Source organism: Salvelinus sp. IW2-2015, linkage group LG16 (genome assembly GCF_002910315.2).
Source record: "Salvelinus sp. IW2-2015 linkage group LG16, ASM291031v2, whole genome shotgun sequence".
NCBI lineage: Eukaryota > Metazoa > Chordata > Actinopteri > Salmoniformes > Salmonidae > Salvelinus > Salvelinus sp. IW2-2015.
In genome coordinates this window covers 32,371,568-32,398,456 of record NC_036856.1, presented here as the reverse complement: position 1 = coordinate 32,398,456, position 26,889 = coordinate 32,371,568, and the positions used below count along the sequence as shown (strand labels likewise).

General features: G+C 44.2%; 1 protein-coding gene across 1 annotated transcript; it reads left to right on the top strand.

Annotated features, from left to right (window-relative positions):
• Positions 1-22,378: 22,378 nt before the first annotated feature.
• LOC111976110 (forkhead box protein Q1-like) lies at positions 22,379-24,285 on the top strand. Its single transcript, XM_024004860.2, has one exon. The coding sequence runs from the start codon at positions 22,647-22,649 to the stop codon at positions 23,700-23,702; it is 1,056 nt and encodes a 351-aa protein (XP_023860628.1). The 5' UTR covers positions 22,379-22,646; the 3' UTR covers positions 23,703-24,285.
• Positions 24,286-26,889: the final 2,604 nt, after the last annotated feature.

Genomic DNA, 26,889 nt, shown 5'->3' with positions numbered 1-26,889 from the left:
GCAGTCCAGGAATTGGTAGGGGGGGCAGTCACCAGTGCTAAGCTACGCTTCATCTCTTCTCCGGCCTGGGTCTGGCCACAATACTTCGTCCACATCACAAGATACGTTTTCTCTTGCCAAACATCGAGGGAAGTATCTCCTAGCATGGCGTATCCAACCTTGGACAGAGGCAACCTCTATGTCCCCACATACGTCCTCCATTGCCTGGAGAAGCGGCATGCGGGCATAGGGTTGGCGATCATACACTTTCCAGCGCCAGGCTGAGAAGAATTCCTCTATGGGATTTAGAAAAGGTGAATATGGGGGTAGGTACAAAACTACAAATTGTGGATGGGTGGCAAACCAGTTTTGGACCAGAACAGCCCGGTGAAAACTAACATTGTCCCATAAAACCACAACTCTAGCAGGCTCTTGATCTGYATCAGGGACAAGCATTGTGTAAATTGCATCCAGAAAAGTGAGCATATGGCCGGTGTTGTACGGTGTGGCATTGTGATGGAGGACCCCGTTTTGAGTGATGGCAGCACACATAGTTAAATTACCCCCACGCTGTCCAGGGACATTGGTAATCGCCCTCTGTCCTATTACATATCTTCCGCGGCGCCTGGTTTTGGTGAGGTTGAAGCCAACCTCATCCACATAAATAAATTCATGGCGAATTACATGGGCATCCAGCTCCAATACTCTCTGTAACAGACAAAAGGATATACAGATGAGTAAYTATGGTATGTCTGAAGTACTGGAAGTAGTGRTGCATACATACCTCTACAAAGTCARYTCGCATATTCTTGACTCTGTCAGAGTTTCTCTCAAYTGGAACCTTGTAAAGTTGTTTCATCGTCACTCGGTGCCGTTGGAGGATGCGTTGTATGGTCGACAGGCTTACAGCATTGATGTTGTTAAATATGGTGTCATTATTCAAGATATGCTCTCTTATCTCRCGAATCCTAATTGCATTGTTGGCCAAAACCATATTTATAATTGCAGTCTCTTGTACATCTGTAAACAAGCGTCCTCGTCCTCCATGATGTCTTTGCCTTTCCACTCTATACAGAATTCAAACACAGTATGTGTTCAGCATAGGAACTGTAAACAATGTACAAAAAAATGTAGTATAGCATGTTAATAACCAACCTCATTCATTCAATGCAGTGCAGTAAATGGATGGTTTAGAGTTACAAATGTTTATGCAATACTATGCAGTCATACGTATTTTACAGTACATTACTGTAATGCTAAAATAGTCATTAGATAGTTGCATACCTGTTCTCATTTCTGAAGGTTCGAATTATGTAAATCGACTCAAGTTGGGCCTCTCTCATGGTCAAACCGTGGTTGATCACATGATCAACAAGTGTTGCCCTAATCTCATCAGAGATGGCTCTCCTTCCTTCTCTTCTTTGCCCTCGTCCTCTTCTTCCTCTTCCTCCTACTCCTCTTGCTCTCTGTCCATTGTTGGCATCCATTGTTCAAAACAGGTAATCTGACCTTTGACCTATTTATAGGCCTATACTACAGTAAAGCAGTGATTGGTTAGTGATCAGTTAAGCTATTAGTGTTTGCACATGTGAGGAGTGTGTGTGACCTGGTGAATAAGTGTAGCATTTTGATCGGTTGTGTTTGGAAAAGGAAAGCAAGTCACTTCCTGTTAGGTTTTTGTGTTTTAGGTAGAGAATTGTGTGTAGTGTTTTGAAAAAAGTGTTTTATGCAATTGACAACTGAGTCAAAGGCTGAGAAATAGCTTATGGTTTTGGATATTTGGTGTGTAGTTTTGCACTTTGAGTGAGAGGTTTCAAAAATCGTGTGACATGAAAAGATTTTGTGTGTAAGCAGTTGGAAAAAACTGTAATAAAAAATGAAAGGCTGAATGTCTTTAGTCAATAAGTATTCAACCCATTTGTTATGGCAAGCCTAAATAAGTTCAGGAGTAAAAATGTACTTAACAAGTAACATAATAAGTTGCATGGACTCTGTAATAGTGGTTAACATGATTTTGAATGACTACCTAATTTCTGTACCCCACACATACAATTAACTGTAAGGTCCCTCAGTCAAGCCTTCAGAAAGTGAATTTTAAACACAGATTCAACCACAAAGACCAGGGAGGTTTTACAATGCCTCGCAAAGAAGGGCACCTATTGGTAGATGGGTAAAAAAAGAAAAGCAGACATAAGTTCTTAATTACACTTTGGATGGTGTATCAATACACCCAGTCACTACAAAGATACAGGCGTTCTTCCAAACTCAGCTGCCAGAGAGGAAGGAAACCACTCAGGAATTGCACCATGAGACCAATGGTGACTTTAAAACAGTTACAAACTTAAATGGCTGTGATAGGAGAAAACTGAGGATGGATCAACAACCTTGTAGTTCACAGGGGTGTGAATGCTTATGTAAATGAGATATTTATATTTTTCATTTTCAATACATCTGCAAAAATGTCTAAAAACACCTTTTCACTTTGTCATTATGGGTTATTGAATAAGTCAAGGGGTATGAATACTTTCTGAAGGCACTGTATATATGCAAATATATAGTATACTAAGCAACTAATACAGAGAAACTGCAGTAGTATAAACACACAATATGATCTCATTGCAAACAACTGTGCCAGTAGTGCATGAATAAACATCAGACAGAGAACTCACTGTGTGGGAACTTTGTTCTGCAACTGTAAAGTGTTCAGGTGTTGCTGATTATACTGTATGGACTGGAAGCCTCCCACCCCTTATCTTCCAAAACAAAAAGTAGTAGAGACAGAAAACAGAGCAGCAGAACAACAGAGCATGGAAAAAAACGTTTAGAGGATAATAACCATAATTATCTAACGTTGAAGGAATAAACTAAATGGAATGCATGCACTGCAATCCTCCACTGGCTGACCTACCTGTATTACACTGTCTTACACACACACACACACACACACACACACACAGCTGTACATATGCAGGCATACACACACACACCACAAGCACACTAATACACACACACACACACTAAAACACAATACCCAACCCAGCACCACACACTTGCGCTCAAATATGGATGGAATTGGTTAGGAATATCTAACCTTTCTGTACACAGTGTTGTAGAGACAATCCCCACTCTGAGGTGTAGTGAAGCAAGTACACTATAAGCAGGGCCTGTCATGGAGCCCTCTCTACGTGGCTCACACATTACACACACAAACACTCCTCTGACCTACTCACACAGAGCTGGAGTTAGAGAGAGTGATGAGAGCTGGAAGGAAACAGATCAGATGGAGGTAGAGAGTCATCCACAGATGAGCAGACAGGGGTTAGCGTGTGAGCACAGACCCAAGCAAAGGTGCAGATATATTAGGACTTACAGACCCAGGTGAGGATTCACCCAATGATCAGTTTACATGATTTACCCTCCACTCGTCAACACTTCAAGAGATTTCTCTTCTCACGCCAAAGACTGTTTTACAACAACAAGGTGCCAATTTTAGCACACAAACATTCACACATTATACATACATTTATTTTGTTATTGAGTCTGTCTGTCTGTCTGTCTGTCTGTCTGTCTGTCTGTCTGTCTGTCTGTGCGTGCGTGCGTGTGTGTGTTTTTCTATTCTTGAAAGCTTTGTCCTGCACTTGTAGGACCATTACAATTTAAAACAACCCACAATCCTTAACAATGATGGAGGCATTGGGCCAGATGAGCTTCAGGTAGTAGGTATTTCCCAAACACCCACATTCAACCTTATGTGTGAATGGCTCCAACCCTGTATTGTACACCGTGTTGTTTCCTCAATTGACCCCACTGACCCTCAGCTCTCATGTATCCTCTGAACACACTCTTCACTCACTGCATTGGGTTACTAAGTGTACAGCATGATCTAAGGGAAAACAAAGCAGAGTAGCTTTAGAGCCATTCAAGTGGTAAGTGATGTGTAAATGTGAGTTATGATTTAGTCAACATTGGAATGAATGGTGTCGCTTCGTCATTACGTAAGAAAGGGGGACACAACAGAAAAACAGGTGTGCTCGCTGTCTCTCACGCCAAATCTGTCCCACACAGGTGTGTGTAGCCATCTGAGCAGAGTGTGTGTAATCAGATCCAACTTACACACACACATACACACACACACACACAATCACACTTCAACACGCCTCCAGCCCACCATTAGCAATAACAAAGCTGTGTAAAATGTTCTTGGTGCCTCTTCACACTCAATCAGTGTACACATGTTTGTTGTGCAGTGACAGTGATAATGATAGCTAGTGCACATAGCTCTGCTTCCCTATTTTGATTTACCACTGAGTTAACTCTTGACTTCTTGAATTCCAGCTAAACACTTTCACTATTCATGATATTATACTCTAAACCATCTATAGTAGGGATTTATTTGTCAATATGTTATGGAACACTGGTCACTTTAATAATGTTTGCATACTATTTTACTCATTTCATATATACAGTATATACTGTATTCTAGTCAAGGCCATCCTATTCAACTATTGCTGTTTATACTATAAACTATTCTATCCTACGTATTCTACAGATATACTACATATTCTATCCACATACTGTCCATAATGTCTATACATCCCATCACATATATATACACTGCTCAAAAAAATAAAGGGAACACTTAAACAACACAATGTAACTCCAAGTCAATCACACTTCTATGAAATCAAACTGTCCACTTAGGAAGCAACACTGATTGACAATAAATTTCACATGCTGTTGTGCAAATGGAATAGACAAAAGGTGGAAATTATAGGCAATTAGCAAGACACCCCCAAAAAAGGAGTGATTCTGCAGGTGGTGACCAGACCACTTCTCAGTTCCTATGCTTCCTGGTGTAACGTTGGTCCTCCTCCTCTCAACCGAAAGGAGGAGTATTGAGGGAACCAAGGCGCAGCGGGTTGTGAACACATAATATTATTCAAGACAAGACGAAAACACGAATTCACTATAAACTAACAAAACAACAAAACGGAGTAGACAGACCTGAACGACGAACTTACATTAAACACGAGAACGCACGAACAGGGAAAATAGCCTACACATAAAATGACGATGTACAACACAAACCGAACAGTCCCGTATGGTGCGACAAACACTGACACAGGAGAACACCACCCACAACGAACACAGTGAAACAACCTACCTAAATATGACTCTTAATTAGAGGAACGCAAAACACCTGCTTAAAAGAGCCATACCAGGCAACCCTAAACCAACATAGAAACACACAACATAGAATGCAACCCAAACTCACGTCCTGACCAACTAACACATAAAACTAACAGAAAACAGGTCAGGGAGTGACACCTGGCTGATGTTTTGGTCACTCCTTTTGAATGCTGGTGTGCTCTCACTCTAGTGGTAGCATGAGACGGAGTCTACAACCCACACAAGTGGCTCAGGTAGTTGCAGTTCATTCAGGATGGCACATCAATGCGAGCTGTGGCAAAAAGGTTTGCTGTGTCTGTCAGCGTAGTGTCCAGAGCATGGAGGCGCTACCAGGAGACAGGCCAGTACATCAGGAGACGTGGAGGAGGCGTAGGAGGCGCAACACCCAGCAGCAGGACCGCACCTCCGCCTTTGTGCAAGGAGGTGCACTGCCAGAGGCCTGCAAATGACTCGCAGCGCCACAAATGTGCATTGTTCAGCATATGGTCTCACAAGGGTCTGAGGATCTCATCTCGGCCTAATGGCAGTCAGGCTACCTCTGGCGAGCACATGGAGGGCTGTGCGGCCCAACAAAGAAATGCCACCCCACCATGACTGACCCACCGCAAACGGTCATGCTGGAGGATGTTGCAGGCAGCAGAACGTTCTCCACGGCGTCTCCAGACTCTGTCAGTCTGTCACATGTGCTCATGTGCTCAGTGTGAACCTGCTTTCATCTGTGAAGAGCACAGGGCGCAGTGGCGAATTTGCCAATCTTGGTGTTCTCTGGCAAATGCCAACGTCCTGCACGGTGCTGGGCTGTAAGCACAACCCCCACCTGTGGACGTCCGGGCCTTCATACCACCCTCATGGAGTCTGTTTCTGACCGTTTGAGCAGACACATGCACATTTGTGGCCTGCTGGAGGTCATTTTGCAGGGCTCTGGCAGTGCACCTCCTTGCACAAAGGCGGAGGTAGCGGTCCTGCTGCTGGGTTGTTGCCCTCCTTGGCCTCCTCCACGTCTCCTGATGTACTGGCCTGTCTCCTGGTAGCGCCTCCATGCTCTGGACACTACGCTGACAGACACAGCAAACCTTTTTGCCACAGCTCGCATTGATGTGCCATCCTGGATGAACTGCACTACCTGAGCCACTTGTGCGTTGTAGACTCGTCTCATGCTACCACTAGAGTGAGAGCACCGCCGATTCAAAAGTGACCAAAACATCAGCCAGAAGCATAGGAACTGAGAAGTTGTCTGTGTCACCACCTGCAGAATCACTCTTTATTGGGGGTGTCTTGCTAATTGCCTATAATTTCCACCTTTTGTCTATTCCATTTGCACACAGCATGTGAAATTTTTGTCAATCAGTGTTGCTTCCTAAGTGGTAAGTTATGAATTTCTAGCAGAATGTCGATGACTTGGAGTTACATTGTGTTGTTTAAGTGTTCCCTTTATTTTTTTGAGCAGTGTATATACTGTATTTATGCTCTGGACTCCGACATTGCTCTTCCTAATATTATATATTTCTTAATTCCCTTTTTGTACTTTTAGATTTGTGTGTATTGTTAGATATTACTGCACTGTTGGAGCTGGGAACACAAGCATTTCACTACACCKGCAATAACGTTTTCTACATTTGTGTATGCAACCAATAAAATGTGATTTGATTTGTAATCAGAGATGAAAAATTCTAGTGATAGTGTGTGAGGGTAACCTAGTAGGCCTTCTTTTTCATATAGTGGAAAAGAATGTAGTTGTTTCTGTGTCTGTGTTGTACCTCAACAGAGCAATTTATATAGGCCTATATACTGTAACTCTCTTACACACAGGTGTCAGGATATTTGCCTTGCATTGGCATATAGACACAAGCACCACATATTAAAAACATTTGAAACCAAAATGGCTGTTCAAGAAGTGGAGCCATGAAACCTTTAGGCTAATCAATTTGTCACTTCCCCCTCCTACTCATGTTAGGTCAAGAGTCCTGCTGTCAAACTGCACATATATATGGACAGAGAGAGGGGGGGATACTAAGGTGAAAGGGTGTGAATAGTTAACGTACAGGGAGGCAGGAAGAGACTGAGACACAGAGAGAATAGGGAGGAAATGGAGTTTAAAAGGGGCCAAGAGAGATGCCTATACATCTGAGCTATAACACGTATAGAACATGTGTCCATACCGCTGGTACTAAACACCAGGCTTAACCTGGTGTTTAGTACTGGCGTTGCAGTAGGACGTGTGTTTTTGTCTATGTCTTATCCCGTGTCTTATCCTGTGTAAATAGCCGGTCTTTTTCGAGTAATATCTTAATCTCACTTTCTATCTACGAACTAAATATACTTTCCTGCCACCCGCCTCACCCAATGTGGTACGGATCTGCTATTTTTATTCCTTATAACTGGAACTTCCATCAGGAGCTAGCCAGCTAACTAGATACTAGTCTTTGTTAGCCACGGTAAGCGGTCTTCACCTTTTTCCCGGTCATCAGCCAGTCTTAGCTCGGACAACACCTGCAAGTCTGCACAGCGCGATATCAACCTAGAGCATATRGGACTGCTTCTCTCTACCATATCACCAGATTCCTGCCGCTCCGGATCATTACACTGGATCATCGCAGCTGCAAACGAGTGGCTGCTGTTAGCTAACGCCTCTGTTCCGAAACAAGCACCAGCTAGCCTTGAGCTAACCTCGAGCTAGGCCCATATACCAGCTAATTCTAGGGCTACAATGCCTCCTTTGCCTTTATTGTTGACACAAAGCCCCGCCGATCCATCATGACTGGACTACCAATGTGATCGCCCGATGTGGTCTCAACAGGATATTCTGTTACGATGTCGCCGAATAACCATCTACTAGCCCCGGCCCGCTAGCTTTTCTGAAAGCTGTATCCCCTGCTCGCCTAGCATAGTAGTGACTACCGAACGGCACCCTGACTCACCTATTGCTGCTCTTTAGATCCTATGATCACTCGGCTGCACAGCTGATGCCCCGTTTCAATAACACGGTACGTCATTTTGTTTACCTGTCAGCCCCAGCCTCGAACTCAGGTCCTGTATGTACCTAACTGACCCGCTCTGCCCATTCATCACCATTTACCCGTTGTTGTCTTAGCTCTCCTGATCAACACCTGTGATAGCTTTATGCCTCTCTCTAATGTCAATATGCCTTGTCTACTGCTGTCTTGGCTAGTTCTTATTGTTTTATTTCACTGTAGATCCCTCAGTCCCGCTCAAAATGCCTCAGATACCTCTTTTGTCCCACTCCACACACATGCAGAGACCTCACCTGTCTTAATTGGTGCCTCCAGAGACGAAACCTCTCTCATCGTCACTCAACGCCTAGGTTTACCTCCACTGTAATCACATCCTACCATATCCTTGTCTGTACATTATGCCTTGAATCTATTCTACCACGCCCAGAAATCTGCTCCTTTTATTCTCTGTCCCCAACGCACTAGACGACCAGGTCTTATAGCCTTTAGCAGTACCCTTATCCTACTCCCCCTCTGTTCCTCTGGTGATGTAGAGGTTAACCCAGGTCCTGTAGCCTCAGTTCCACTCCTATTCCCCAGGTGCTATCATTTGTTGACTTCTGTAACCGTAAAAGCCTTGGTTTCATGCATGTTAACATCAGAAGCCTCCTCCCTAAGTTTGTTTTATTCACTGCTTTAGCACACTCCGCCAACCCTGATGTCCTAGCCGTGTCTGAATCCTGGTTTAGGAAGGTCACCAAAAAGTCTGAAATTTCCATCCCCAACTACAACATTTTCTGCCAAGATAGAACTGCCAAAGGGGGTGGAGTTGCAATCTACTGCAGAGATAGCCTGCAGAGTTCTGTCATGCTATCCAGGTCTGTGCCCAAACAGTTCAAGCTTCTACTTTTAAAAATCCACCTTTCCAGAAATAAGTCTCTCACTGTTGCCGCTTGTTAAAGATCCCCCTCAGCCCCCAGCTGTGCCCGAGACATCATATGTGAATTAATTGCCCCCCATTTATCTTCAGAGTATGTACTGTCAGGTGACCTAAACTGGGATATGCTTAACACCCCGGCCGTCCTACAATCTAAGCTAGATGCCCTCAATCTCACACAAATTATCATGGAACCTACCAGGTACAACCCTAAATCCGTAAACATGGGCACCCTCAGAGATATCATCCTGACCAACCTGCCCTCTAAATACACCTCTGCTGTCTTCAACCAGGATGTACGCGATCACTGCCTCATTGCCTGCGTCCGTAATAGGGCTAAGGTCAAACGACCACCCCTCATCCCTGTCAAACGCTCCCTAAAACACTTCAGCGAGCAGGCCTTTCTAATCAATCTGGCCCAGGTATCCTGGAAGGATATTGACCTCATTCTGTCAGTAGAGGGTGCCTGGTTATTCTTTAAAAGTGCTTTCCTCACCATCTTAAATAAGCATGCCCCATTAAAAAAATGTTGAACTAAGAACAGATATAGCCCTTGGTTCACTCCAAACATGACTGCCCTTGACCAGCACAAAAACATCCTGTGGCGTACTGCATTAGCATCGAATAGCCCCAGCGATATGCAACTTTTCGGGGAAGTTAGGAACCAATATACACAGGCAGTTAGGCAAGCAAAGGCTAGCTTTTTCAAACAGAAATGTGAATCCTGTAGCACAAACTCCAAAAGGTTCTGGGACACTGTAAAGTCCATGGAGAATAAGAGCACCTCCTCCCAGCTGCCTACTGCACTGAGGCTAGGAAACACTGTCACCACTGATAAATCTACGATAATTAAGAATTTCAATAAGCATTTTTCTACGGCTGGCCATGCTCTCCACCTGGCTACCCCTACCCCGGTCAACAGCTCTGCACCCCCCACACCAACTTGCCCAAGCCTCCCCCATTTCTCCTTCACCCAAATCCAGATAGCTGATGTTCTGAAAAAGCTGCAAATCTGGACCCCTACAAATCAGCTGGGCTAGACAATTTGGACCCTCTCTTTCTAAAATTATCCGCCGCATTGTTGCAACCCCTATTACTAGCCTGTTCAACCTCTCTTTCTAATCTTCTGAGATCCCTAAAGATGGGAAAGCTGCCGCGGTCATCCCTCTATTCAAAGGGGGAGACACTCTAGACCCAAACTGTTACAGACCTATATCTATCCTACCCTGTCTTTCTAAAGCCAAGTTAACAAACAGATCACCGACCATTTCGAATCCCACCGAACATTCTCCGCTATGCAATCTGGTTTCCGAGCTGGTCATGGGTGCACCTCAGCCACGCTCAAGGCCATTGATAAAAGACAATACTGTGCAGCTGTATTCATCGACCTGGCCAAGGCTTTCGACTCTGTCAATCACCGCATTCTTATCAGCAGACTCAACAGCCTTGGTTTCTCAAAAGACTGCCTCGCCTGGTTCACTAACTACTTCTCAGATAGAGTTCAGTGTGTCAAATTGGAGGGCCTGTTGTTCGGACCTCTGGCAGTCTCTATATGGGTGCCACAGTGTTCAATTCTCGGGCCGACTCTTTTCTCTGTATATATCAATGATGTCGCTCTTGCTGCTGATGATTCTCTGATCCACCTCTATGCAGACGACACCATTCTGTATTCTTCTGGCCCTTCTTTGGACACTGTGTTAAACGAGCTTCAATGCCATACAACACTCCTTCCATGGTCTCCAATGCTAGTAAAACTAAATGCATGCTCTTCAACCGATCGCTGCCCGCACCCGCCCGCCCTTCTAGCATCACTACTCTGGACGGTTCTGACTTAGAATATGTGGACAACTACAAATACCTAGGTGTCTGGTTAGACAGTAAACTCTCCTTCCAGACTCACATTAAGCATCTCCAATCCAAAATGAAATCTAGAATCGGCTTCCTATTTCGTAACAAAGCATCCTTCCCTCATGCTGCCAAACAGACCATCGTAAAACTGACTATCCTACCGATCCTTGACTTCGGCGATGTCATTTACAAAATAGCCTCCAACACTCTACTCAGCAAATTGGATGTAGTCTATCACAGTGCCATCCGTTTTGTCACCAAAGCCCCATATACTACCCACCACTGCGACCTTTATGCTCTCGTTGGCTGGCTCTCGCTTCATATTCATCGCCAAACCCACTGTCTCCAGGTCATCTATAAGTATTTGCTAGGTAAAGCCCCGCCTTATCTCAGCTCACTGGTAACCATAGCAGCACCCACCTGTAGCACGCGCTCCAGCAGGTATATTTCACTGGTCGTCCCCAAAGCCAACTCCCCCTTTGTTCGCCTTTCCTTCCAGTTCTCTGCTGCCAATGACTGGAACGAATTGCAAAAATCACTGAAGCTGGAGACTTATATCTCCCTCACTAACTTTAAGCATCAGCTGTCAGAGCAGCTTACTGATCATTGCACCTGTACACAGCCCATCTGTAAAAAGCCCACCTGTAACGCTTGTCGTTGGAATGAGGTGAGGACCAAAGCGCAGCGGGGTAAGTGTCCATATTCAATTTAATAACTGAACACTAAGAATGCAAAAATAACAACGTGAATGATACAAAACGAAAACGAAACAGTCCCGTATGGTGAAAACACAAACACAGGAAAACAACCACCCACAAAACACAAAGGAAAACAGGCTACCTAAATATGGCTCCCAATCAGAGACAACGACTGACACCTGCCTCTGATTGGGAACCATACTAGGCCTAAGGTCTAAGGTCAGAACGTGACAGTACCCCCCACCCCCCCCAAAGGTGCGGACTCCGACCGCAAAACCTGAACCTATAGGGGAGGGTCTGGGTAGGCATTTACCGCGGTGGCGGCTCTGGAGCGTGACGAGGACCKCACTCCACCATAGTCTCGGCTCCCTTCTGTGATACCTTAGGAGCGGCGACCCTCGTCACCGACCCTGGATTCGAGACCCTAGTAAAGGGCACCACTGGACTGAGGGGCACCTCTGGACTGGAGGGAGACTCTGGCAGATCCGGACTGGAGGGAGACTCTGGCAGATCTGGACTGGAGGGAGACTCTGGCAGATCCGGACTGGAGGGAGACTCTGGCAGATCCGGACTGGAGGGCGGCTCAGGCAGATCCGGACTGGCGGGCGGCTCAGGCGGCTCAGGACAGACGGGCTGCTCTGGAGGGTCCGAACTGGAGGGACACACAGGAGACTTGGTTCTTAGAACAGGCGCAGTACTCACCAGGCTGGAGAGATCTACTGGAGGCCTGGTCCTTGGAGGAGGCACAGGATAGACCGGTCCGTGGAGGCGCACTGGAGGTCTCGAACTAAGYGCCTGAACAACCCGTCCTGGCTGGATGTTGATTTTAGCCCAGCACTTGCGGGGCGCAGGCACAGGACGCACTGGGCTGTGCAGACCCACGAGAGAAACAGTGCGTAGGGCTGGTGCCATATAACACGGACCGAGGAGACGCACTGGAGACCAGATGCGCTGTGCAGGCTTCATCGCACCTGGCTCGATGCCCACTCTAGCCCGGCCGATACGAGGAGCGGCAATGTAGCGCACCGGGCTATGCGTGCGCACTGGGGATATCGTGCGCTTCTCCGCATAACACGGTGCCTGCCCGGACCACCTCTCTCCACGGTAAGCACGGGGAGTTGGCTCAGGTCTCCTATCTGACTTAGCCACACTCCCCGTGTGCCTAAGTCAGCGCAGCGTGGTAAGTGACCATATTCAATTTAATAACTGAACACTAAGAATGCAAAAATAACAACGTGAATGATACAAAACGAAACAGTCCCGTATGGTGAAAACACAGAGACAGGAAAACAACCACCCACAAAACACAAAGGAAAACAGGCTACCTAAATATGGCTCCCAATCAGAGACAACAACTGACACCTGCCTCTGATTGGGAACCATACTAGGCCAAACACATAGAAATATAACCATAGAACAAAACATAGAAAAACAACATAGAATGCCCACCCCAACTCACGCCCTGACCAAACTCAAATAAAGACATAAAAAAGGAACTAAGGTCAGAACGTGACACCACCCAGCTACCTCATCCCAATATTTGTATTTATTTTTTTCTCCTTTGCACCCCAGTATCTCTACTTGCACATTCATCTTCTGCACTTCTATCACTCCAGTGTTTAATTGCTAAATTGTAATTATTTCACCAATATGGCCTATTTATTGCCTTACCTCCCTAATCTTACTACATTTGAACACACTGTATATAGACTTTTCTATTGTGTTATTGACTGTACGTTTGTTTATCCCATGTGTAACTCTGTGTTGTTTGTGTTGTACCGCTTTGCTTTATCTTGGCCAGGTCGCAATTGTAAATGAGAACTTGTTCTCAACTGCCCTAACTGGTTAAATAAAGGGGAAATAACATATAATAACCTGAACAGTGTAAATCTGAGCTTTATGGGCTGTGTTAGCTTTAGGTAATCGCTCACATTGACAACACACAGCAGGTGTGTTTGCGTATGTATGTATGTGTATGTATGTGTATATATGTGTGTGTATGTGGGTGGGGGGGTGAGAGAGACATAATATGACATTTAAAATGTCTTTATTCCTTTGGAGCTTTGGTGAGTGTAATATTTACTGTTAATTTGTATTGTTTATTTCACATTTGTTTATTATCTATTTCACTTGCTTTGGTAATGTAAACATATGTTTCCCATGCCAATAAAGCCCCTTCAATTGAATTGAATTGAGAGAGAGATGGGGGTTGGAGAGGGAGAGAGGGAGAGAAAGGGGTGGGAGGGAGAGAGGGGGGTTGGAGAGGGAGAGAGAGAGAGAGAGACAGAAAGAGACAGAAAGAGACAGAGAAAGAGAACTATGGTAAAACAACATTACTCTGTARGTCTAAATTTTTTTCAGTGAAGCTGTTTCTTGTGTGAGGCAAATAGCAATTTTCTGAGCTGTATATTATTAATCTATAATCAATCTCAATGCTCTTTCAACGAAGGCTGTTTAACCTTATCCTGATAGCATTTTTGCTTGAATTAGGCTCTGTAAGTTTACACTGACCAGAAACATTCTCTAACTGTAAGCAGCACTGTTTATGTATTTTGTTGGCCCATTCACTCAGAATTGCTGGAAACAATTTTGTTTTGGAAACACAACCAGAGGGGAATTATATACCTGAAGCAGCTGTAACTCTATCCAGACATTATGCTCCAGCCATGTATACTCTACTGTGCGATTGGCTCCAGTTTGAGCATAGGCCTATTCCTACTGTAAACCAAATCATGAAACACACTGCATATTATTTGAGTTAAGACCGTGAAAGCAGACGAACATCTTCAATAGGATAGGCATGTTTCCCTTGATATAGCATACCACGTTGAGAAACATGATGAACGTCTAGTTCTGACATGAGACTGTAAAGGCTATAGTTGCAGCCGAGATCTAGAGGGACTGGATGAGATGTATTTACGAGTTGGAGTAATAAGATATGTATAATGACATGTTAATTGATATAGGCCTACTGTGGTGGATAAGCTAAAGTATTCTGTTAACATGGTTCAGAGTTTTGCGGAATGAATTCCTGCTCATCAACAGGGTCATGATAGCTTGGTATGCGCTCTATTTCTCTCCAATACACAAATATTCGCTTTGCATTGTTGCCTATAGGTTTTCGAGTAGGTAGGAATGTTATGCGTCATTTTCTGTACGTTTGCCGGTGGGTTGGAACGTTAATTAAATCGTATATACAGATTACTTAGATTACTTACTATAGACCTGGTGTATGGGAGTAGGCTAGGCCTATGCCACCATGTTCGGCCGTTCCCGGGTGAATGCATTTAACCCTGACAGATTTTGATTAAATAACCGCCATCGCAAATGAGCAGTAGCAACAAGGTGGATTTATTGCGAGGAAGAAAATTACCTGGGAAATATAGAAATAGAAATACATAATCTACTGATGATATAGGCTACTGTGATGTTTTTTTCCAGAAAGAGGAAACAGGGCACGTGTCATTTATTAACCTCCTTCAGAAACTCATTAAATCAGACGAGTGTTGTGTTTGGTTCCAGCGCGCGTGGAACGTAACCCGGTGTCCCCTCTGTACCTATGGGTCGTGGAAGGGTCTGATCGTGACTTATAATGAGTTGAGAGAAAGTCTATTTGAGGTATGCTAAGGAGTAAGGTCAGGGGTGAGATAACGGGCAATGGACATCAGTGGCCGCTGTCTGAACGCAACGGTTGAGATGCGCAAACTTGGTCAGGTTTTTATGGAAAGGAAGGGAACATCTTTCCCCAAGAAAATATAAAATATGGCGCGCTGCTTTGCGTATGTGAGAAAAAAACAGGCCTAAGTAGTATCAAAAGGGTAATCATTGGAGCACGTCTCGCTCACTCGCTCGCTTTCTCTCTCTCTCTATCTATATATTTCGCTCTCTATTAGACACACATACGACGTGAAACAAACAAGACACAGAAACACAGCATCCAAGACAGTCTGTTTAGTATCCTCACCACAACAGACCAGACTCCACAGGTGCATCTCTTGACTTGAAGCCAGGTGCTCAGAGTCGCTGTGTTCCGGGTACTGCACCTCACGCATGCCGCGTCTTGCGTGACCAAGGTGATAATTACGCACTGACTGCGTGTTTACTGAAGTCTCCAGCTATCTCCTGACGTGGGAAAATTTCTACGTGTGTTAAAGAATGCAGACACATTAAAAATAGCGTTCCAGAATGCGCTCATCGTTCTATCTGTCTGGTAGTAGGCTGAGGTAGGAGTCTCATGGCACGGTCAGTGTACTGACAAGTGATTTTGGAGTGAGGCCGTGAGAGAAAGCCACAGCAAACACAAATATACATAACCGATGCCGTGTGTGCGTGTGCGTACCGGGGCACCTGCACAGTGCTCGTTAGAGTGTCGATAGATGAGCTTAAGTATAAGTCAGTCGTTCGCTGAATCATGTTGCAAATCATGTGCACTAGCTGGTAGTTCTCAGTGATAGTGCTCGTGCGTGGTAGTATCATAGCGTCTAGTGCACTGTGAGAAAGCTTGGTATCCGATCGTGTGTAGCTTAGCAAAAAGGTAATGTGCTGAGTGTGCCAAGCAACACCAGCTTGTATTATGTAGTCGACCATAGAAGCCGAGCAATATCCAAGCAAGTCGAGCTGCGAGTCGCGTAGTATATCCAAACTTGACCGCGATGCGACTCTGGAGCAGTGGAATGTCGTCCTCTCTGATCTAGGAATCGCATGCTTGTCATCCCATTTGCCGGCTCACGTCCCGCGCGAGTAATCATAGGTTTGGGGCTCCCAGGAGAACACTACCTGCCCCAACGCATGGGGTTGCCAACTAAGCTGAGCCACAGTATTGCTGAAGGAGAGGACAGACGGAATGAGTCTAGGGGCCGTCGTTATTCATGTCAGCTAGGCCCCTTAGTTCCAAGGGAAAAGGAGAAATCTTAACCCACAGCATATCGAATACATTCTAGACATTTAGTGCTATTCTCACAATCTGCTTAGGAGCTCCAAAAAAGACCTTTCTCAGGAGAGCCCCTTGCCGACGGCAATTTGTGTGCGGCAACCTGCCGAAACAAGAGGTCTGATGTCATAACAATAGATTAATCCTACGTCTGATCCCGGCCCAAAGCTCCCCATGAGACTCATGTAACTTGCCGACCTTTTGCTGTCGTTGCGTGTGAACACCACTGGCATCTGGTAGCACGTGCGCAGAACGCAGTAGGATATATCCTCAAGATCTCACTTTCATAATACACTATCGGTATGAAAATCGTATAATTCGCACGAGATCTCGGAGCATAACAAGGCACCCTAATCGCCTGCAAACAATCCAGTTCCCGACTCTCAACTGAATGACCCTTGTTACATATAAATTGAAATTGCCAAATCCTCGCAGCATATGTACCACATCATAAGTTGGCATCCTTTCAGTGATATAGAGTGGAACGTGTGTGCTGTTAATGTTATAGTCAGAGCCATAATGTGAGCTGGACCTAACATCTCCTATGTTTATTTGATAATCCCACATGATCATCAGTATTACTTAAGTTGATATCTATCAACACAACAGTTGTTCCACATTGTTGCAGTCGATAGTGTAGTCCTAGTTTTTGTAAAACTGATCTATTCACAAGCGTTCTTCACACATGACGAGATCACAAAAGCGCGTGAAATTCATTTCAAAGTTGCAATTTGAACATACGAGAAACAGCGATGATATTGTAGGATAGACACACAGAGTGATGACGAAGTAGATTCGAAAATGTATTGATGATCTTCTGTTACTGAAGATCCGAATATGGAAGTATAGACCCACGTAGCACAAAGCAGATGAAGAGTAGCGTGCAGTATGAGTATTATATGAATCAAGTGAAGAGACAGAAGAGAGACGAGATGTCGATAGTAAGTCATGAAAGATAGAGCAGAAAGAGAGAAGACCCCATTTCAAAAGGGAAACGGAACAGAGTCGATTAAGAATCAGGTTGATCAATTGGAAGATGAGCGGCTAAGCATACTCCCAACAAGGGTATGAGAATTAAGAGTTTTGTTTATGCTAGAGAGAGACGGAACGGTAATGTTTATGTTTAAATTAATTCTGTAGAACTTTTAAAGTTTTCTTGTGGTTTCGATGAAGAGTTTGTCTATGAACGCTTCTGCGGAAGATTGACATTCTGGAATAGAACGCGATCGGGAAACCTTGTTAGATGTACCCTAGGATCTAAAGAGTACTTATGATAAGGATTTCCATTCACCAAGTACGAGGTTGAGTCATATTCTAGAAAAGCGCTCTAGAGAAGCCGTGATATAAAACACATAATGTACTAATTGAGAATAATATATATTGACACTGATGTATTATGACAATGAGTTAAGAAGTGTACTAAGATTATCACAAAAGTACTACAGATACACCAATCGCATCTCTCTAATGCATAGTTGCTCTCTCCACTCATTCTGCGTGGTGTCTTGTTAGATCGTATCCTCCAACATGCAGATTTCCTCAAGCACCATAACCTACACCTCGTGCGGCACAAACGTCAACCTTCATACTCTCTGAATTGTACTCCTTGTCATGGGAAATTCCTTCTGTGCCATGTCCCTGTAAAGTAACCCTGAACCAGTAAATAACATCCACCAATTTCACCAGCGTAAAGATACGTACGCTTTAGCACTTCCAATGTCTGAGATGCATTGCCCTCTTATGTAATAGCTCTTGCATGTATTCACACCATATCTAATGCTCGATCTTTATCTTATGATTGATAGTAGACTCTACTATATCCACACAATTCATCTTTCCGATTGCTTCGATTCATCCGTAACCATTGTACTCCCCCCAACTACAATTGCCTTCATTCCAGAGAAGGATCACTATGTGAATGCAGGATACCCCAACTACTCTTGTGATATATATATATATCACTAGCGAGCACGCTCGAAGACTTTAAGACATGCGTACAACATCACTAACACTATCTCCAACGACTTAGGCTACAAACGCGTGATGTATTGCACACTGATCACGACCACACACACACACACACACACACACACAACACCACACCACACACACACACACACACACACCACACACACACACCACACACACACAACCACACCAACACACACACACCGTTGTAGCTAATCTAAAGTACATTTTATCATCTCTAATCGTTCATGTCGCTCCTATTGTGAGATGTATGACGATGTAGCTGGTGTGTGTTGTTGGGTGTGTAAGACTCCCTCCTGCTACATATACTTTCCTGGGGAAAGAAATTACTTGGAACAAACCGAATACAACACAAAAAAGATGATTACTCCGAATACAAGAGAAACCCTAAGAGTGAAGTCCACCCCAGCCCACAAACTTTGTATGATATAGTCCAACCAAATGCAAGAGCAACAAATGCAAGAAAAAAACAAACGGTAATAGCCCATGTTATTGTGTGTGTGTTGACACAGGTCGAACTGTGTAGCCAAAAAGCCCGTGTAGTCTCATAGTAACGCATTGACTCTTTAGTGTGTGTGTGTGTGTGCCTATTGTGTGTTGTAGCTATTTATCTCATTCATACAATTATTCACCCCTCCTCGAAAATACCATATCTGTCCCTTGATCAATACTTGTCTCTCCTATGGTTCATAGTCGCCTCTCTTCACTTCTCTCGCTTCTCTTCTCCTCTTCCGCCCCCTCGTCTCGTCCTCTGCTGGTGCCGCTCTCCGTGTGATCCGCCTCGCGGCAAATTGTGGGTTTTATGCACAACCTTTGATATAGCTCTTAAGCTTTGTGGGAGGGGAGATGTTGTTATTCTTTGAACAAACGATGGGAGGAACTTTGAGAGCTCCTAACATTAAAGACAGATTAAGATGGCTGATAGACACAACAGAAGAGGGGATGATTCAAAGACTTCTTTCCTCTTTTGTTGTTCTTTGTTCTGTTCAAGAGAAATTTGCATACGAACTTCCCACAACTTTCTGTGAATGGTGCAGGATAGTTGCTTGGCTTTGGAACATTCTCAACACATTTAAGGAACTTGACAAAAAAGCGTTATTTTCCTGGTATTTTATTACTTCAAACATGGTTACAATTCATTTCAATATTGGTAATGTTCTAGGAATGTTCTCCAACTGGTGGGAATTTCAGTACTTCAGCATAAGGATTTCCTACAGGTTTCCTCATGGGTCTATTCAAATGTAATTGTTCCGAGAACGTTAAGAAAACTTTCCATGAAAACCACAAGAAAACTTTAAAAGTTCTAAGAATGTAATTTAAAAACATATACATTCCGTTCTCAGCATAAACAAAACTCTTATCTTCTACCTTGTTGAGTATGTTCAGCGCATCATTCAATGGTCACACCTGATCTTAATGACTGCTTGTTTCCTTTGAAATGGGGTCTCTTTGAATAGACTAAAATGAACAGCTTTGTATGACTTTAAAAAACATGGCACGCTATCTCCATCCTGCTTGTGCAGTGGACTAATTCCATGGATAAAGAACAGAAGATCATAAATTCGAATCTCACTGACACTGTGTGACAATAAAAAATACATGTGTTTGCATGATTAATGCCTAAGCAAATGAATTTCCTTGTGTCCTATCTGTGCTTGGAGTTAAGAACAGTTAACACAAACTAAGCTACACTACATGACCAATGTGGACACCTGCTTGTTGAACATGTCATTCTAAAATCATGGGCATTAAACATGGATTTGGTCCCCCCTTTGCTGCTATAAATAACAGCCTCCACTCTTCTGGGAAGGATTTCCACTAGATGTTGGAACATTGCTGCGGGGACTTGATTCCATTTAGCCACAGGCGCATTAGTGAGGTCGGGCACTGATGTTGGGCGATTAGGCCTCGCTCGGAGTCGACGTTCCAATTCATCCCAAAGGTATTTGATGGGGTTGAGGTCAAGGCTCTGTGCAGGCCAGTCAAGTTCTTCCACACCGATCTCGACAAACCATTTATGTATGGACCTCGCTTTGTGCACGGGGGCAACATGCTGAAACAGGAAAGGGCCTTCCCTAAACTTTTGCCACAAAGTTGGAAGCACAAAATCGTCTAGAATGTCATCGTATGCTGTGGCGTTAAGATTTCCTTTCCCTGGAACTAAGGGGCCTAGCCTGAACCATGAAAAACAGCCCTAGACCATTTTTCCTCCTCCACCAAACTTTACAGTTGGCACCATGCATTGGGGCAGGTAGTGTTCTCCTGGCAGCCCCCAAACCCAGATTTGCCCGTCGGACTGCCAGATGGTGAAGCCTGATTCATCACTCCAGAGAACGCATTTCCACTGCTCCAGAGTCCAATGGCGGCAAGCTTTAACACCACTCCAGCCGATGCTTGGTATTGCCTATGGTGATCTTAGGCTGGTGTTGGCTTGGCCATGAAAACCTATTTTATGAAGCTACCGACGAACAGTTCTTGTGCTGACGTTGATTCCAGAGGCAGTTTGGAACTCGGTAGTGAATGTTGCAACTGAGGGCAGATGACTTTTACGCTTTATGTGCTTTAGAAATTGCCGGTCCCGTTCTGTAAGCATGTGTGGCCTTCTACTTCACTGGTGAGACGTTTTTGCTCCTAGACGTTTCCACTTCACAATAACAACACTTACAGTTGACAGGGCAGCTCTAACAGGTCAGAAATTTGACGAACTGACTTGTTGGAAGGGTGACATCCTATGACAGTGCCATGTTGAAAGTCACTGAGCTCTTCAGTACATTCTACTGCCGATGTTTGTTTATGGAGATTGCATGGCTGTTTGCTAGATTTTATACACCTGTCAGTGACGGGTGTGGCTGAAATAGCCGAATCCACTAATTTAAAGGGGTGTCCACCTACTTTTGGCCATGTAATGTAGCAGTGTTATAAAACTTCTTATTGAAATATGTTCTCAGAACTTTAATTACTTTCAAATAACCTATAATTTTCATTCTCAGAATGTTAATTAAACCTCCCATGAAAACTTTCAGAAAACCATAGTAAAACGTAGTACATAGTAGAACCTCCTTGCAACCTAAAAATGTTTGTTCGCAGAACAGGCAATATTTTTACTTCCATTCTCAGAATGTTTAAAATTCTTTCCATTTTATGTTCCCACAACTTCCAAGGAACCAAATGTGCCAGCTGGGTGGTTATTATGCAAAGACAGGAAATGTTAGATTAGACCTCGAGCAAGGTGTTTTAGTTCAGAACCACCGTAAATGTATCGATTAAATATAATTGTAAATCAATTTAAGAGTGACCTGAGATTCTCTACAAACATAAACATGACAAACGTAAACACATCTGTGTGTGCCTGTCTGGTAAATGCACCCCATCTCACGCTAAACTCTTTTCTGGTACACAATCTACAGTCATCAGGTGAGTCACTCACTCAGGTGTGTGTGTGTGTGTGTGGTGTGTGTGTGTGTGTGTGTGTGTGTGTTGTGGTGTGTGTGTGTGTGTGTGTGGTGTGTGTGTGTGTGTGTGTGTTGTGTGTGTGTGTGTGTGGTGTGTGTGTGTGTGTGTGTGTGTGTGTGGTGTGTGTGTGTGTGTGTGTGTGTGTGAGAGAGAGAGAGAGAGAGATTGGAGCTCTCTAGAATATATGAACAATACACATAGTTCTTCTCCCCTCCTCCTTCTAACTTTAGCTTTCTATGTGTTTATTTTTGTTTTACATACTCCTGTGTGGCACAGAGGAGCGTGCAATCATAAATCCCTCAATCGCTTCAATGGATTTGAGATTACTCTGAGTTTGAGACGCTAGACCACGCCCCCCGTGGGCTGTCCCTCGCGGAGGGATTATATTATAACAGGGCGCGTGTGTCTCCGGAGACAAATCTACTTTCAGCTGCTAAACAGGCACGAGTTTGGGTGCCTCCCGTTCCTCTGTACATCGGAGCTCCTCGGACCGAAACAGACAGACAGGTGCACTGACTCCACCACTGAAACAGACTCACAGGCTACACCTGCACCTCTCTAAAGAACAACCACAGACAGTCAGATTGTCTTACTGTCTGATGAGGAGAACCGCACTGTACTGCAACGAACTCTGACAGGTGAGAGGAGGGGGAAAACAATAAATATAAAAAATGAAACTTGAAGTGTTCTCCGCAAGCCACTTCGTTCAGAAGCCTATGGAGGTTTGCAGTCACAGTGATGCGGAAGGTAGCGTCCCCTCTCCCCTATCCGGGGACGAGCTGGGCTCAGACGGGGACTGCGTGGCCAACAGTCCGGCACCTGCTACCCCGAGCAGCAGCGATGGCAAGGGAAAGCCCTACACCCGCAGACCCAAGCCGCCCTACTCCTACATCGCACTCATTGCCATGGCCATCCGGGACTCCGGCAGCGGCCGGTTGACTCTGGCCGAGATCAACGACTACTTGATGAAGAAGTTCCCGTTCTTCCGGGGCAGCTACACCGGCTGGAGGAACTCGGTGCGCCACAACCTGTCGCTGAACGACTGTTTCCTCAAGGTGCTCCGGGACCCTTCCAGGCCATGGGGCAAGGACAACTACTGGATGCTGAACCCGCACAGCGAGTACACCTTCGCTGACGGGGTGTTCCGTCGCAGGAGGAAGCGCATCACTAAGGGCCGGTCCGGTGGTTCCAATAAGGACACCGAGACCCCTGACATCCAGACACCAGGCGAGGAGACTCGCWTCTCGGCCCCTGCATCTGTGCCCTCCCGGGAGGAGAGGGTGATGGGAGCCAAGTTCTCCAGCTCTTCCAGCTCCTTCTCCATCGATAGCATCCTCAGCAAGCCCTTCATACGTAGGGAGGACAGAGACCACACCGATAGAGACAGTGCACATGCCAACCCCGGTGCCCACCGGCTCTACTGGCCCGCGGGTTCTCACCACATGCTGCCCTACACACTGGCCTACCCACCGCTACCCYCTGTTATGGCACACGCACATGCACAGCACTCTTACCCCCAGGTCAGCACCGGCGCGTCACACATGTTGAACGTGTACAGGTGCAGCCTCGCGGAGCACGCAGAGCACACCAGGGACCCACTCACAGCTCTCCACATGACGTCGCAGGGCCACATGCCAAACTCCGAGGCTGCTTTCTCCCCTGTGAAGATGCACACAGCGCGAGTTGGCAGCTGTCATCCTTTCCAGATAGATTCATTGCTCTCCTAAAGCCAACGTAACAGACGATAATGTAATTATGTATCTTAAATTTGCCATGTGCACTTTCCTATGCGCTCTACGTTTTTCGAATGTCTTAAAAAAAGGCATTTCAGTGCATTTAACTGTTTCTGATTATAACAAGTCGTTTAGCGGTGATGAATAACGTAATGTGTTATTGTTGTCATGACTTTATTTCTATCTGGTTACTACTAGGACCAGGCAAATTAGTTGCAATCTGACATGCCTTTCCACTGTGTGTGTGTGTGTGTGTGTGTGTGTGTGTGTGTGTGTGTGTGTGTGTGTGTGTGTGTGTGTGTGTGTGTTACGTGGTTCTTAGGTCATTTCTAATGTAAACGACGGCTACCATGTGCCAACAATTTGAAAAATATAGTACTATGTATGTGTTGATGTAGTTTTGTATGACTTGCTGAAAAATATTGTATTTTAAAATATTTGTTGGATTGTTGATTACTCCATGTAAGGAGGCTGCACAAAAAGAAAGGAAATACACTGTCTGTTTTCCTAAACATTGATTCATGCATGGACGATATTTTTTATGAGAGAAAATAAAAACTTATTGGGGAAAAAATTATCGAAGCAAACCAGGAGTATTTAATTTTTTATATTGCTCTTGCCTTATCTTTACCTAAAGGAAAATAAAGAATGATCTATATTTTTCCATTAATTATAGGCCTACTTGAAGTGTGTTTGGAATCAGAGGGCGGGAAAAGTTTGCATGGGTGATCAGAGGAAGATCCGATATCTGCCTGGAACTGGAAGGGCGTAGCGACTGGCAACGCTGGCGCTGTTTTGGCATCCTCACCACTTAAACTAGCCTGCTGAAGTTCCAGAGGAATGAAGAGAAAGATATACAATCATTTCAGACATCTGCCTACTCTGCACGGCAAGGCACAATTAGGAAACAGCAGTGTTAGGCACAGAGAGGGATATACATTCACAGATTTACAATACTTACATTTCACCCCTCTGTCTTCTTCTCTGCCTGCACCGCACGGAACGTCACAGCTAAGGAAGCAACACTGTTAGGCACAAATTACAGCTCGGTTGAGCTATTTCTAAATATTTAAGGGTGGTGAGATCGGTCCCAGAATGGGGAGTGCTGAATTATGTCAAGTAAATCATAGAATCTGATGCTTTACACAAAGGATCATTAACTTTAACTGCAACACACGTCTAGGAAGGTTGTTCCGAGTGAGGGGGTTTGAGTTCAGTTATTACAGACATTTAGCTGCACAATAGCAAATCATGTGTAGTTATAATGTACGGTATCTATTAAGCACAGTGAAAACATACACGTCTCCTCAAGCTCTTCTGTATAGGTTCGAGGATGAAATCTCAGACTTGGGACAAATGCACTCTGTCTCTAAATGTAAACTATGGTTTATGCTTAAGGATAAATTGTAGGTCTACCATAGCATGCCACCCAAACTATGGTGTACTCATTAAACATGATCTGTTCTGTGGCGTTCACACGACGGTAAGAAACGTGCCTGGGATCTGGGTCTCCAATAAACATTGTACAATCAAATATAGCTTGTTCAAATATGACATTTGAATTTACTCTGCCTTGTAGCTTGTTCTCGTTTCAAGTTACGCAATTCAAAATGTCATACTGAAATAATAATAGGCTAATACATACTACTACTAATTATAATTATTATTATTATAAAACAGTGCATTTCATGTTTGTTTTTTTATCACCAACATTTGAAAAAATATATTAGACCTTTTTCATCCTGCTATAGGCTATGTTGAGGATTTTTTTAAACACATGACAAACATTAAATAAATGTTCTGATTTTCTGAGTAAGATTTACAACAACATCTTTAGAATACAAAAAAAGATGTGGGATGAATTACGACATTTAGCCTACCTGTCCACAACAACGAAGACACAGACCTGCGTATGCTAAACGATAAGCTATACAAATAACTTTTACCAAAACAATGTTTCAAAATGAAATGACCAAAAGACAAGTTGGACTATTGTAAGGGTATAATAATGAGAAACAATCATTTTGGCTGGCTACTTCATGCGCCAAGTCTATAAATGATCACAACACACTTCCAATAAAACCTAAATGATTTGACCTTTCAACACGGACAGGGGATATATGGGGGTTATCCATCGAAGCAAGGATGCAGTCCACGGTCCTGAGGGAAACCCTCGATGTCATCACATGTAGTGTCGCCCACATTAATTACGATTCCCGTTATCCTAACAATGTCAGGCCTAATGTTATTGACAAAGTTGTAGACTATCACTAGCAAGTGCTGTATCTAGACAAACATTGTAAAATAGTATACATAGAAAATATCGTGAATAGTGCATTATTTTATTGTGGACCAATGAGAAATGAGCCTATAGGCTAATGAGAAAGATAATCTKAAAAATTGCTCAATTGATAAACGATCAAAACTGAAAAGTAAAAGAGCAAATGTGTTGATACATTTGCCATTTCCCATTTGCATTTGACCCTGTCTTTCTTGCGAGGGGTTATCAGTCCCTCATCGATCTGGGCACAAATAGAACGGAAGACATTCTTGCTTAGGCCCATACATGTTTCTACAAATACAATGCATGTGTACAAATATTTTGACATAAAACATTATCTGTCCGTCCTCCTCAATCATGCACATTGATGCATAGACCTAGGACTATACTATGCTAACAAAAATAACCTGACATGTGTCACTATAGTTTTACTCTGCAGTCTGCAAACTCGGTCCTTGGACCCCCCCTTAGATGCACGTTTTGTTTTTTTCCCTATCACTACATAGCTGATTCAAATAACCAACTCATCATCAAGCTTTGTTTAGCTGTGTAGTGCTAGGGCAAAAACCAAAACGTGCAACCGGCGGTCTAGGTGACAGGTAAGACGGTTGAGTCCCGTTCCAGGAACAATGCTGCAACCTGCAGGTGAAATCCCGGAACAGCACACCTGTATGCTACGCACTGGGCAGAGCACTAGCACTGACGGCCATAACAGGTGAACGCTCCATCAATGTAGGCCACCGTTATGTTTTCATTCTATAGCCTAGGACTAGCTCTCGCTGGTGTGTGGAACAGGAACTAGTTAAGATATGGCGTATCCTAATAAACTGAATACATGCCTGAATCTGAGAGCAGTAGATACTGGGCTCTATTCAATCCGTATCGCCGAAGTAACCCGGA